Genomic DNA, 13487 nt, shown 5'->3' with positions numbered 1-13487 from the left:
CACCAGCACAACATCGTCCATTACCACCACCAGTACATCACCGACCAATACCACCACCAGTACAACACCAGCCACTACCACTACCAGTACAACACCGACCATTACCACCACCAGTACAAAAGCGACCACTATCACCACCAGTACAACACCAGCCACTACCACCACCAGTACAACACCAACCACTACCACCACCAGTACAACACCGACCATTACCACCACCAGTACAACACCGACCACTACCATCACAAGTACAACACCGACCACTACCACCACCAGTACAACTCCGATCACCACCATCACCCGCACTTCGTCTTCCAATACTACTACAACTGCTATAACGACAACCACTACCACAAGCAGTAAATCGTCCACAACTACCACCACCACTACTAAACCTGCCAGCACATCATCACCGAAACATTGCCAATTCATCCACGCCAAGGAAAGACATCTATCTGGTTTTGAGATGAAATGCAAAACAAAATGTTTTCCCCAAAAGATGGCAACCATTTTATGTAAACACAAATATTCTACATCAGCCTGCACCCCAGGATGTGTCTGCTGCATTGAGAAACATCATGAGACAACGATAACCACAGCACCTACAACTTCAACTGTAACTACGAGAACTTCTACCAGCACTACATCAACTACCACAACCACCACCAGTACAAGACTGACCACTACCACCACCAGTACAACACAGGCCACTACCACCACCAGTACAACACTCACCACTACCACCACCAGTACATCACCGACCACTACCACCACCAGTACAACACCCACCACTACCACCACCAGTACATCACCGACCACTACCACCACCAGTACAACACCAGCCACTACCACCATCAGTACAACACCGACAACTACCACCACCAGTACAACACCGGCCAGTACCACCACCAGTACAACACCCACCACTCCCACCACCAGTATATCAGCGACCACTACCACCACCAGTACAACACCGGCCACTACCACCACCAGTACATCAACCACTACCACCACCAGTACAACACCCACAACTATCACCACCAGTACAACACCCACCACTACCACCACTAGTACAACACCAACCACTACCATCACCAGTACAAGTCCCACCCCTACCACCACCAGCACAAAACCGACCACTACCACCACCAGTACAACACCGGGCACTACCACCACCAGTACAACACCGACCACTACCACCACCAGTACAACACCGACCACTACCACCACCAGTAAAACAGCAACCACTACCACCACCAGTACAACTCCGACCACTACCACCACCAGTACAACACCGGCCACTACCACCACCAGTACAACACCAACCACTACCACCATCAGTACAACACCGACCATTACCACCACCAGCACAACACCGACCACTACCACCACCAGTAAAACTGCAACCACTACCACCACCAGTACAACTCCGACCACTACCACCACCAGTACAGCACCAATCACAACCACCACCAGTGCAACACCACCAACCACTACCAACACCAGTGCAAAACCGGCCACTACCACCACCAGTACAACACCGGCCACTACCACCGCCATTGGAACACCGACCTCTACCACCACCACCAGTACAACACTAACCACTACCACCACCAGTACAACACCGACCACTACCACTACCAGTACAACACCGACCACTACCACCACCAGTACAACACCGACCACTACCACCACCAGTACAACACTATCCACTACCACCACCAGTTCAACACCCACCACTACCGCCATCAGTACAACAGCAACCACTACCACCACCAGTACGACATCAATCACTACCATCACCAGTACAACACCTACCACTACCAGTACAACACCGACCACCACTATCACCAGCACTACATCGACCACCACTATAACCAGTACAACATCGACCACTACTACCACCAGCACTTCTACGACGTCAACTAGCACCCACTTCGGACACCATACGCATCACCACCACCATCACCACAGCCACGAACACATCAACTAATATTCACCAAGTGCATAATTCACTTGTCATGTGTAACAGAGCTCCCAGCTCCTGTACCCTATAACCATATCTAGGCCACCGCTTGTGGTGTATGAAGTCCCTGTGCCCTATCCTTTAGTCTTAGTAATTCCTCACTTCGTCAAGTTTCACGAGAAAACATCTAGACATTGTTAATATTAATGATATTTAATGCCAATATTTTAAGGTGAAAATGTTGTCGTCCTGATGACGCTCTCGGCGTCTTAAAACCAAAACACCAGAGTGGGTGATGACGCTCTTGGCGTCATCCATTAATTTTTGGTTATTTTTATTATTAAGTATAAACACTGTGAGTGAATTGTTTAACATTAGGTTGAGTGCTCACCGGCAATGCCCGGCCTACCGCCCCATGCCTACAACATTGTTGTGTATGTTTTTACTGAAGAGATTATTGATGATTAGTTTATACATAATAGTGTGTAGACAATCTTATGTTGCATCAAGGAGTTTGTTTTGCTAATATATTCACACGTCTTCCTTGTTCTGCCTTTCTCACCGTGTTTGCTTGATTTTATTTGTTTTATTCTTTAGCACTATTAAATGTGTTATTGGAACACTCAGGCTAATAAAATGCAATTAGTAAACATTTGTAATTGTTTTTATTTTACCTCAAGATTTGTTTATACAAGAAAATAATTAATTATATGTAAACAAACGAATAATTTGTTCAGGAAAATGACTGATAATATAAATAATTGTACAGTAAATTATAATTTATTTCCACTGAGACAACAAAATGTCCAAATCAACACTGATTCTTACAATTAATTCTGAGAAACATGTCTATGAATTTCGAGTAACAAACCAATCCAAGTGACAAATGAACGCGACAATGTGATGTTGCTTGGATTAGGCTTGGCTTCAGGCACATATGGTAAGTTACTAATGTTACAGGTACTTCTGGTAATTTACTGAGGTTACAGGCACGTATGGTAAGTTACTGAGGGTAACCTCAGTAACTTACCATATCTGGTAAGGACCATCTGGTAATTTACATTACCAAGCACATCTGGTAATTTACTGAAGTTAGAGGTACGTATGGTAACTTACTGAGGCTACAGGCACATCTGGTAATTTACTGAAGTTACAGGCACATATGGTAACTTACTGAGGCTACAGTCACATATGGTAACTTAATGAGGCTACAGGCACATCTGGTAACTTATTGAGGCTACAGGCACATATGGTAATTTACTGAAGTTACAGGCACATATGGTAACTTAATGAGGCTACAGGCACATATGGTAACTTAATGAGGCTACAGGCACATATGGTAACTTACTGAGGCTACAGGCACATCTGGTAACTTATTGAGGCCACAGGCACATCTGGTAACTTATTGAGGCTTCAGTGGACACTTTTGGTTGGGTTCATATCACATTCTGACGACGTCGCCACAACATCCTCTTATGGCTCAGAATGAGAACAATGTTAATCGTCATGGTTGAGATTCTGTTGAATTATCGGTAAGATTTCGTTGTTTTTAAGTTTAGATATGGTTATCTTAAACGTTAATACAACCTTTGGAATGGTTATCTTAAACGTTAATACAACCTTTGGAATGATCTTAAACGTTAATACAACCTTTGGAATGGATATCTTAAACGTTAATGCAAACCACCCACCACCCTCCCAACAAGCCTAGGTACCCACACCAGCCTCCCCCAACTCGCCCATACGCCCACACCAGCCTCCCCCAACCCGCCCATACGCCCACACCAGCCTCCCCCCAACCCGCCCATATGCCCTTACCAGACTCCCCCAACAACCCGCCCATACACCCACACCAGCCTCCCCCCAACCTACCCATACGCCCTTACCAGCCTTCCCCAACAACCCGCCCATACGCCCACACCAGCCTCCCCCAACTCACCCATATGCCCACACCAGCCTCCCATGCACCCACACCAGTCTTCACCAACCCGCCCACACCAGCCTCCCCCAACCCGCCCATGCACCCTCACCAGCCTTCACCAACCCGCCCACACCAGCCTCCCCCAACCCGCCCATGCACCCACACCAGCCTCCCCCAACCCGCCCATGCACCCACACCAGCCTCCCCCAACCCGCCCATGCACCCACACCAGTCTTCACCAACCCGCCCACACCAGCCTCCCCCAACCCGCCCATGCACCCACACCAGCCTCCCCCAACCCGCCCATGCACCCACACCAGTCTTCACCAACCCGCCCACACCAGCCTACCCCAACCCGCCCATACGCTCACACCAGCCTCCCCCAACCCGCCCATACACCCACACCAGCCTCCACCAACCCGCCCACACCAGCCTCCCCCAACCCGCCCATGCACCCACACCACCTTCCACCAACCCGCCCACACCAGCCTCCCCCAACCCGCCCATGAGTAGTAGGAAACGACACAGATCGAAGTCGTTTTGCTTTTTCCGACGGCTTCGATTTGAGTCGTGTGTTTTTCTTTACCCTGGTAAGATTAAACTGCTTCGATTTGTGTCGTGTCTTTTTCGTTACCCCGGTGAGATTTGACGGCTTCGATTTGAGTCGTGTGTTTTTCATTGCCCCGGTAAGATTAAACGGCTTTGATTTGAGTCGTGTGTTTTTCGTTACCCCAGTGACCCATGCACAGGCATCGCTAATGGTCAATGACGTCACCAGCTAGCCGCGCAGCGTTCCTGCACAGGCACGATCAAGGGGATTAAAAAGCCGGTCCCTGGCACACCCAAATTTCGTTACCCCAGTGACCCATGCACAGACATCGCTAATGGTCAATGACGTCACCAGCTAGTCGCTCAGCGTTCCTGCGCAGGCACGATCAAGGGGATTAAATAGCCGGTCTATGAGCCATGTGTTTTTCGTTACCCTGTGACCCAGTGACCCTGAAACCTAATGTAAAATACCATCATCCCTAGACCATTTTAAATTTCATATTTACTTCCAGTACACCATCGGCCATTGCTTGTATCAAAAGGGGGAGCAACTCAGAGCGAGAACTATCATGTATCTCAGCATTCTCCCCTTGTTACCTAACCAGTATTTACCAGGACTTTTTCGTAAATCTTAAACTTATGCAATTTATACCCATTGTTTCATGTTCTGTCTCATGTTGATACGTTTAATAGCCTATTAATATCCCCCTTTATCATGTCCATTCAGTCACAGCTCTATCATGTCACATCTATTTCTTCGCATTTCTAGAGAATGTAATGTAAGCTTTGACAATCTTTCTTGAAAGATCGTTTATTTCGCATAGGGCAAAATAAAAATGAAAAAACTGCTATCAGTCATATATATGAAAAAAACAGAGCCCTGGGCATTGGCAATTTCAATGCGAGTTCAGTAGTAATCCAATATTGTCCCTAACCGTATACACATCTCACATTCGCTCAAAACATACCTCCCACACCTTACTGTAGCATATAACAGATCAAAAATACTCATTCAGTAAAAGCAAGCCTCTCATGTTTTTTGAAATAAGGCCTTCTGCAGTTACCTTCTTTTCTGACGTCATCATCCCTAATGCGGACCTAGGCGCCAACGTGCTAAATGCGGATCCCAGGAGGTTCACACATAAGTGTGAACTCTTAATCTGGCTTAATACCTCAACTGTACTCTGTGCTTCATCAGAGTTGATATTCAGCTATTTATTTTTCGTATTTTCGCTCATTGCTATTCATAAACCCGATCAAACCATCCTAACCTAACTTATTATATACAACAAAACAAATACATTCTACAGACCAGTTGTCGTTGTTATTTAGTGACATCACGAAAAGCCACCTCAGGTATAGGGATAAGGTATTGTTGGCCATTAGCATATAAGTGTCAAGGTATCACAGCACCTGACTGGTCGACTATGTGTGTGATGTCACCAGATAACCAATGCAACCTTTAGCGTCCTACCTGTATATGTACTGTATTTGATATTATTATTCAAAAATGACTAAACAATCCATCCCCACCTAACCTAATCAGAGGTTTAAGAATATACATTTTAATTATCCACAACTGTAATCATTATTCGGTGATAAGTGCAAAAGTATAGCAGCAACCCAAATGTCATACCACAATTTTTTGGAGAATCGTACATCTGGCAACACTGTAGGTGAGCTGAACATAAGAATAAAGGTAACTGCAGAAGTCCTATTGACCCATACGAGGCTCCTATATATCTCCACCCAATCTCATTCATATTCATGTCCATTCTATGCTTAAAACAACCAAGGGATCCCACTTCCAGTATTAGTTTGCAATAATAGTTTTAATAAATAGCTCTCATTTTAGTTTTATACACAACAACAATAATGAAACCCTATAGCTAGATATCGAACTATAATCCACAAGTAGTTACCACACATCTGGCAGTACAGCGGATTAGTAGCGGTGTTGATAGGCTAGTCAACTGTGCTGACATCCATCAAATAGCCATTCAAATGTCGCACCTCAATTCATCCATCTAGCAACTCAGCTGGATGCTAGTCACTATATTCATAGCCTAATCATTTCTACACCTCAAAAATAAAAAATCCTAGTTTCTAAACCAACACTCGCAAATACATGCATACATACCTACACATACTCCACAACCCATATATTCATAGAGATTAGCCTAGTTTTTTTGCCACCATTTCCCCCATTAAACAGATGTGATTTATGCCATACACAGAAAATACAGCAGTTACACGCCAAATATGCCATTTATGCACAAAATATATTATTTACACTCAAAATATACAATCACACAAAAATATGACATTTACATACGAAATATGTCAGTTGCACACAAAAATATACCATTTACACAATATTGCATGTACACTCAGAGTATGACATTTACACAAAGTATGGTATTTGCACAAATATATCAAAATGCTAATGCATTTAGACAATCAAAAATGCGCTCTCACTAAAATTACACAATTCCACATACATAATTTTCACAAAATACTCATACATTGTCTCATAAACCAAATACACTTACACCATTAAGGTCTATTTTTTCAGATTACAGAGCTTACACAAAATACACAATTTACACACAAAAATACAGTTGCACCAGTTCCACTTCAACAAATTAAAAACACAACGTGCATAAATGCACTATTAGCACAAAAATTATTATAAAACATGGACAATTATTACACAATTTGTGTAATTATTGTACATCTTTGCACAATTAATACAAGAAAACTTGCTATATAATTTCTCGACTTGCGCAATGACAATCAATAAACAAAGGTATAAATAAACAATTCGTCCATATGCAATTACACAACATGCGCAATTAATACACAACTTTCACATATATCACACATCTTTCATAATTATTACACAACTTGCACAAATACATATCTAGCACAAGTACGTACAATACGTAACTACCTCAAATATGAAAATACACAACTAGCATAAATACACGATTTACACAAATACAATTGCGACATTTACACAAATTGCTCAAAAATAAAATCAATACACAACTGAACAATACATAACTAGCACATATTCATTAAATACACAACTAGAAATTTTCCACAAATACATATACAATTAATACATACGACTTGCACAAAACAATACACAATTTATAGAGATATAATCAATACATAATTGCAATAATCATACAACTTATGCAAAATACATAATCTGCACAATTATTACACAAGTATATTAATTGTACAATATATGTACAAATACAAACACAACCAACTGGGTCACACAATACACAATTTGCATGATATTTTTCTAAGTATATTTAGGACATTAATTACAATATGCTGAGTTTAACCAACTCCCAAAAGTCAGAATTTCACATATTAAAAAGGTACATATGACTTCCGATGAGCTCAATATAAAACACATTCATTTTCCATTAATATTTCAACATTATTAGTGCTAAACTATTCATCTAACATATGTCCATTGTTTTTAATGTCGTATTAATACCTTCCTTGTCACATCCTCTCCAATCAGGCCACCCATATATATTTATGCAAACCATCTAACAGACTTATTTGTTCTAGCCTTAGTTATGTTAGGGCAGGTAGGGTTAGGTGAAGTCAATATTTTCTATGATAATTTTATGCAAAATTTGCTATATCTTATCAAAAATGCATCCTATTAAAACCTAAATTCATCTAAATCTATCAAAAAAATATACTTATACTACACAAATTTGACTAAATTTAACCTAGCAAAAGCTAAACTAACTAAATATGAGCATCCCATATCCTCACATACGAGCCTATGTCACCTCTGTCCATACATTACATGAGTTGGCCATATAGCTCGAACCCCAAATAGGAAAATTTACACTATTTCATTAACATGCTAGTTCATGACCCCCTAAGATATTATATATATATATATGTCCTTCCCTACACGACCTCATCTAACCTGACCTAGCATATAGAAACCTAGATTTAGTTCAAGTTTGTAAAATTTAAGCTATGCCAATTAAATTCAATCTAATTTAAGGCAATTTCCACCAAATATACCCCAATGTTGTGTACCACAACACTGCAAAAGCCCATTGTTACCCACATTTTCTCCTATTCCATCCTACCCTACGCAACCTTACCTAACCTATCCTAGCATATCAAAACCTAGATTGGGTTAAAGTTGGCGAAATTTAAGCTATCCCACATAAATTCGACCTAATTTAAGGCAATTCCCACCAAATATCCCCAAATGTTGTGTATCACAACACTGCCAAAGCCCATTTTTACCTACATTTTCTCCTATTCCATCCTACCCTATACAACCTTACCTAACCTAACCTAGCACATCCAAACCTAGATTTGGTTAAAGTTGATGAAATTTAAGCTATTCCCACCTAAATTTGACCTAATTTAAGACAATTCCCACCAAATATATCCAAATGTTCTGTATCATAGCATTGCCAAAGCCCATTTTTTTACCTACATTTTCTCCTATTTCATCCTACCCTACGCAACCTTACCTAACCTATCCTAGCATATCCAAACCTAGATTTGGTTAAACTCGGCGAAATTTAAGTTATCCCATATAAATTTGACCTAATTTAAGACAATTTCCACCAAATATACCCAAAAATGTTTTGGAACATAGCACGGCCAAAGCTCATTTTAGCTGAGTTTTCACCTATTCCAACCTGCCCTAGACAACCCTACCCATCCTCTCCTGGTATATCCAAAGTCAGATTTGATTATAGTTGGCAAAATTTATGCCTTTCCCACCTAAATTTAACCTAATTTAAGCCAATTTCCACCGAATATACCCAAATGTTTTGTATCTTAGCATGGCCAAAGTTCATTTCACCTATTCCATCTTACCTTACACAGCCTTACCTAACCTGACCTAGCATATCCCAAGCTAGATTTGAATAAAGTTCGTGAAATTTATGCTTACCTAAATTCAACCTCATTTAAGACAATTTCTACCCAATATACCCAAAATGTTTTGTTACATAGCTCAGCCAAAGACCATTTTAGCCAAAGTTTTCACATATTTCAACCTACCCTACATAGCCTTACCTATCCCTGATCTTGCAGATTTGATTAAAGTTGGGGAAATTTAAGCTATCGCCACCAAATTGGAGACAATTTCCACCAAATATGCCTAAATGTTGTGTATCATAGCACAGCCAAAACCCATTTTACCCACATTTTCACCCATTCCATCTAAACCTGGACCCAACCTCTGATGCGACATATACTCAGAGAAGTGATGTTTTTTGGATATGAACCTAAATGCCCGTGCCTAACCTGCAAGAGTCTTGGAGCTTTGTTGAATATTTTATCTATTTTTCTTCGAAAACTGAAGTTTTGGATATGAACCTATCCGCACCGTGCCTAACCTGCTAGGTTCTTTGTTGAACATTGTAACCATATTCATAGAAAAGTGATGTTTTGGATATGGACCTAACAGCCCCTCTCCTTTAAAACTTGGAACTGTGTTCAATATTGTAGATATAGTGTTGGGTATGTGTTTTGTTTTTACACATCAACCCAACCGTCCTGGACCTAACCTCCCTTTATCTAACTTCAAATTTATCGTAAATATGGAAGGAACGTGTTGTTTGTGCATCAACCCAACCGTCCTTGACCTAACCTCCATTTATCTAACTTCAAATGTATCATAAATATGGGAGGACCGTGTTATTTGTGCATCAACCCAGCCGTCCTGGGCCTAACCTCCCTTTATCTAACTTCAAATTTATTGTATTTATGGGAAGAAGGTGTTGTTTATGCATCAACCCAACCTCTCACCACGAATTGTTTATTTATACCTTTGTTTATTGATTGTCATTGCGCAAGTCGAGAAATTATATAGCAAGTTTTCTTGTAGTGAAAGTGGTGAGAGTGCTGGTAGTTACAGTGTGGTGAGACTGCTGGTAGTTACTAGTGTGGTGAGACTGCTGGTAGTTACTAGTGTGGTGAGACTGCTGGTAGTTACTAGTGTGGTGAGACTGCTGGTAGTTACTAGTGTGGTGAAAGTGCTGGTAGTTACCAGCGTGGTGAGAGTGCTGGTAGTTACAGTGTGGTGAGACTGCTGGTAGTTACTAGTGTGGTGAGACTGCTGGTAGTTACTAGTGTGGTGAGATTGCTGGTAGTTACTAGTGTGGTGAGACTGCTGGTAGTTACTAGTGTGGTGAAAGTGCTGGTAGTTACCAGCGTGGTGAGAGTGCTGGTAGTTACAGTGTGGTGAGAGTGCTGGTAGTTACTAGTGTGGTGAAAGTGCTGGTAGTTACTAGTGTGGTGAGAGAGCTGGTAGTTATTATCCAGTTATCCTAGGTGGTCTCTTGCTACAACACGAACAACCTGACGAACAAATAGATTTAGTGGTTGTGGTGATAGTTGGTGGTTTATTGGTAGTTGGTCTTGTAGTGGTAGTTGTTTTTGTGGGGGTAGATGATTTTTTGGTGATTGTGATAGTAGTTGGCGTTGTGGTGAAAGGGGTTGTAGTTGTTGTGGTGACAGTAATGGTAGTAGACGTTGTTATGGCAATGTTTAGAGTTGACATTGTTGAGGTAGTTAGCGTTGTGGTAACAATGGTGGTAGTTGACGTTGTGGTGGTAGTTGGCGTTGTGTTGTCAATTATGGTAATTGGCGTTGTTGTGACAGTGGTGGTAGTTTTTGTTGTTCTGGAAGTAGTGGTAGTTGGCGTTGTGGTGACAGTAGTAGTAGTTGGCGCTGCTGAGGAAGTAGTGATAGTTGGCGTTGTGGTGACAGTAGTAATAGTTGGCGTTGTAGTGACAGTTGTGGTAGTTGGCGTTGTGGTGACAGTTGTCGTAGTTGGCGTTGTAGTGACAGTTGTGGTAGTTGGCGTTGTGGTGACAGTAGTAATAGTTGGCGTTGTAGTGACAGTTGTGGTAGTTGGCGTTGTGGTGACAGTTGTCGTAGTTGGCGTTGTAGTGACAGTTGTGGCAGTTGGCGTTGTGGTGACAGTGGTGGTAGTTGGCGTTGTGGTGACAGTTGTCGTAGTTGGCGTTGTAGTGACAGTTGTGGTAGTTGGCGTTGTGGTGACAGTAGTAATAGTTGGCGTTGTAGTGACAGTTGTGGTAGTTGGCGTTGTGGTGACAGTTGTCGTAGTTGGCGTTGTAGTGACAGTTGTGGTAGTTGGCGTTGTGGTGACAGTGGTGGTAGTTGGCGTTGTAGTGACAGTTGTTGTAGTTGGCGTTGTGGTGACAGTGGTGGTTGTTCGCGTTGTAGTGACAGTTGTTGTAGTTGGCGTTGTGGTGACAGTGGTGGTTGTTCGCGTTGTAGTGACAGTGGTAGTAGTTGGCGTTGTGGGGACAATGGAGGAAGTTGGAGTTGTGCTGACAGTGGTGGTAGTTGGCGTTGTGGGGACAATGGTGGTAGTTGGCGTTATGGGTACAGTTGTGGTAGTTGGCGTTTTGGTGGTAGTTGGCGTTTTGGTGGTAGTTGGCGTTTTGGTGGTAGTTCGAGTGTTGGTGACAGTGGGGGTAGTTGAGGTTGGGGTGACATTTGTGGTGGTTGGCGTTGAGGTGACAGTAGTGGTGGTTGGTGTTGTTGTGACAGTAGTGGTAGCTGGGGTTGTGGTGACAGTGGTTGTTCTTGGCGTTGTGGTGACAGTGGTTGTTCTTGGCGTTGTGGTGACAGTGGTGGAAGTTGGCGTTGTGGTGAGAGCGGTGGTAGTTGGCGTTATGGTTATTCTAGACGTTGTAGTGGTAGTTGGCGTTGTGGTGGTAGTTAGCGTTATGGTGGTAGTTGGCGTTGTGGTGACAGTGGTGGTAGTTGGCGTTGAGGTGACAGTTGTGGTAGTTGGCGTTTTGGTGGTAGTTCGAGGTTTGGTGACAGTGGTGGTAGTTGAGGTTGTGGTAACAGTTGTGGTGGTTGGCGTTGAAGTGACAGTAGTGGTAGTTGGTATTGTTGTGACAGTGGTGGTAGTTTGGGTTGTGGTGACAATGGTTGTAGTTAGAGATCTGGCAGTAGTTGGAGTTGTAGTGCCAGTTGTGGTAGTTGGCGTTGTGGTGACAGTGGTTGTTGTTGGTGTTGTGGTAAAAGTGGTGGTAGTTGGCGTTGTGGTGACAGTGGAGGTAGTTGGCGTTCTGGTGACAATGGTGGTAGTTGGCGTTATGGTGACAGTTGTGGTAGTTGGCGTTGTGGTGACAGTCGTGGTAGTTTGCGATGTGGTGACAGTGGTGGTAATTGACTTTGTGGTGGAAGTTGGCGTTGTGGTGACAGTGGTGGTAGTTGCCGTTGTAGTGACAGTAATGGTAGTTGGCGTTATGGTGCCAGTGGTGGTAGTTGGCGTTGTGTTGACAGTTGTGGTAGTTGGCGTTGTGGTGACAGTAGTGATAGTTGGCGTTAAGGTGACAGTCGTGGTAGTTGGCGTTGTGGTGGTAGTTGGCGTTGTGGTTATTCTAGACGTTGTAGTAGTGGTTAGCGTTGTGGTGGTAGTTAGCGTTGCGGTGGTAGTTGGCGTTGTGGTGACAGTGGTGATAGTTTGCGTTGAGGTGGCAGTAGTGGTAGTTTGCATTGTTGTGACAGTGGTGGTAGTTTCCGTTGTAGTGACAGTTGTGGTAGTTGGCGTAGTAGAGACAGTGGTGGTAGTTGGCGTTGTGGTGACAGTGGTGATAGTTGGCGTTGTGGTGACATTGGTGGTAGTTGGCGTTGTGCTGACAGTGGTGGTAGTTGGCGTTGTGGTGACAGTTGATGTAGTTGGCGTTATAGTGACAGTTGTGGTAGTTGCCGTTGTGGTGACAGTTGATGTAGTTGGCGTTGTAGTGATAGTTGTGGTAGTTGGTGTTGTTGTAACAGTTGTGGTAGTTGGCGTTGTAGTGACAATGGTGGTAATTGGCGTTGTAGTGACAGTGGTGGTAGTTGGCGTTATGGTGACAGTGGTGGTAGTTGGCGTTGTGGTGACAGTTGTGGTAGTTCGCGTTGTAGTGACAGTGGTTGTAGTTTGCGTTGTGGTGACAGTTGTGATAGTTCGCGTTGTAGTGACAGTGGTGGTAGTTGGCGTTCTGGCAGAAG

At 43.0% G+C, this 13487-nt stretch overlaps 1 protein-coding gene across 1 annotated transcript; it reads right to left on the bottom strand.

The window, feature by feature from the left end:
• Nucleotides 1-10113: 10113 nt before the first annotated feature.
• LOC138364399 (mucin-2-like) lies at nucleotides 10114-12990 on the bottom strand. Its single transcript, XM_069324018.1, has one exon. The coding sequence runs from the start codon at nucleotides 12988-12990 to the stop codon at nucleotides 10765-10767; it is 2226 nt and encodes a 741-aa protein (XP_069180119.1). The 3' UTR covers nucleotides 10114-10764.
• Nucleotides 12991-13487: the final 497 nt, after the last annotated feature.

This window comes from Procambarus clarkii, chromosome 13 (assembly GCF_040958095.1).
Source record: "Procambarus clarkii isolate CNS0578487 chromosome 13, FALCON_Pclarkii_2.0, whole genome shotgun sequence".
Classification (NCBI taxonomy): Eukaryota; Metazoa; Arthropoda; class Malacostraca; order Decapoda; family Cambaridae; genus Procambarus; species Procambarus clarkii.
Note: the sequence above shows the minus strand (reverse complement) of the source record. Positions and strands in the feature narration are given on the sequence as shown.

What these genes read in the sequence shown, in the direction of transcription:
- LOC138364399 (XM_069324018.1), bottom strand. Translation starts at nt 12,990, where the DNA reads ATGCAAACTACCACTACTGCCACCTCAACGCAAACTATCACCACTGTC.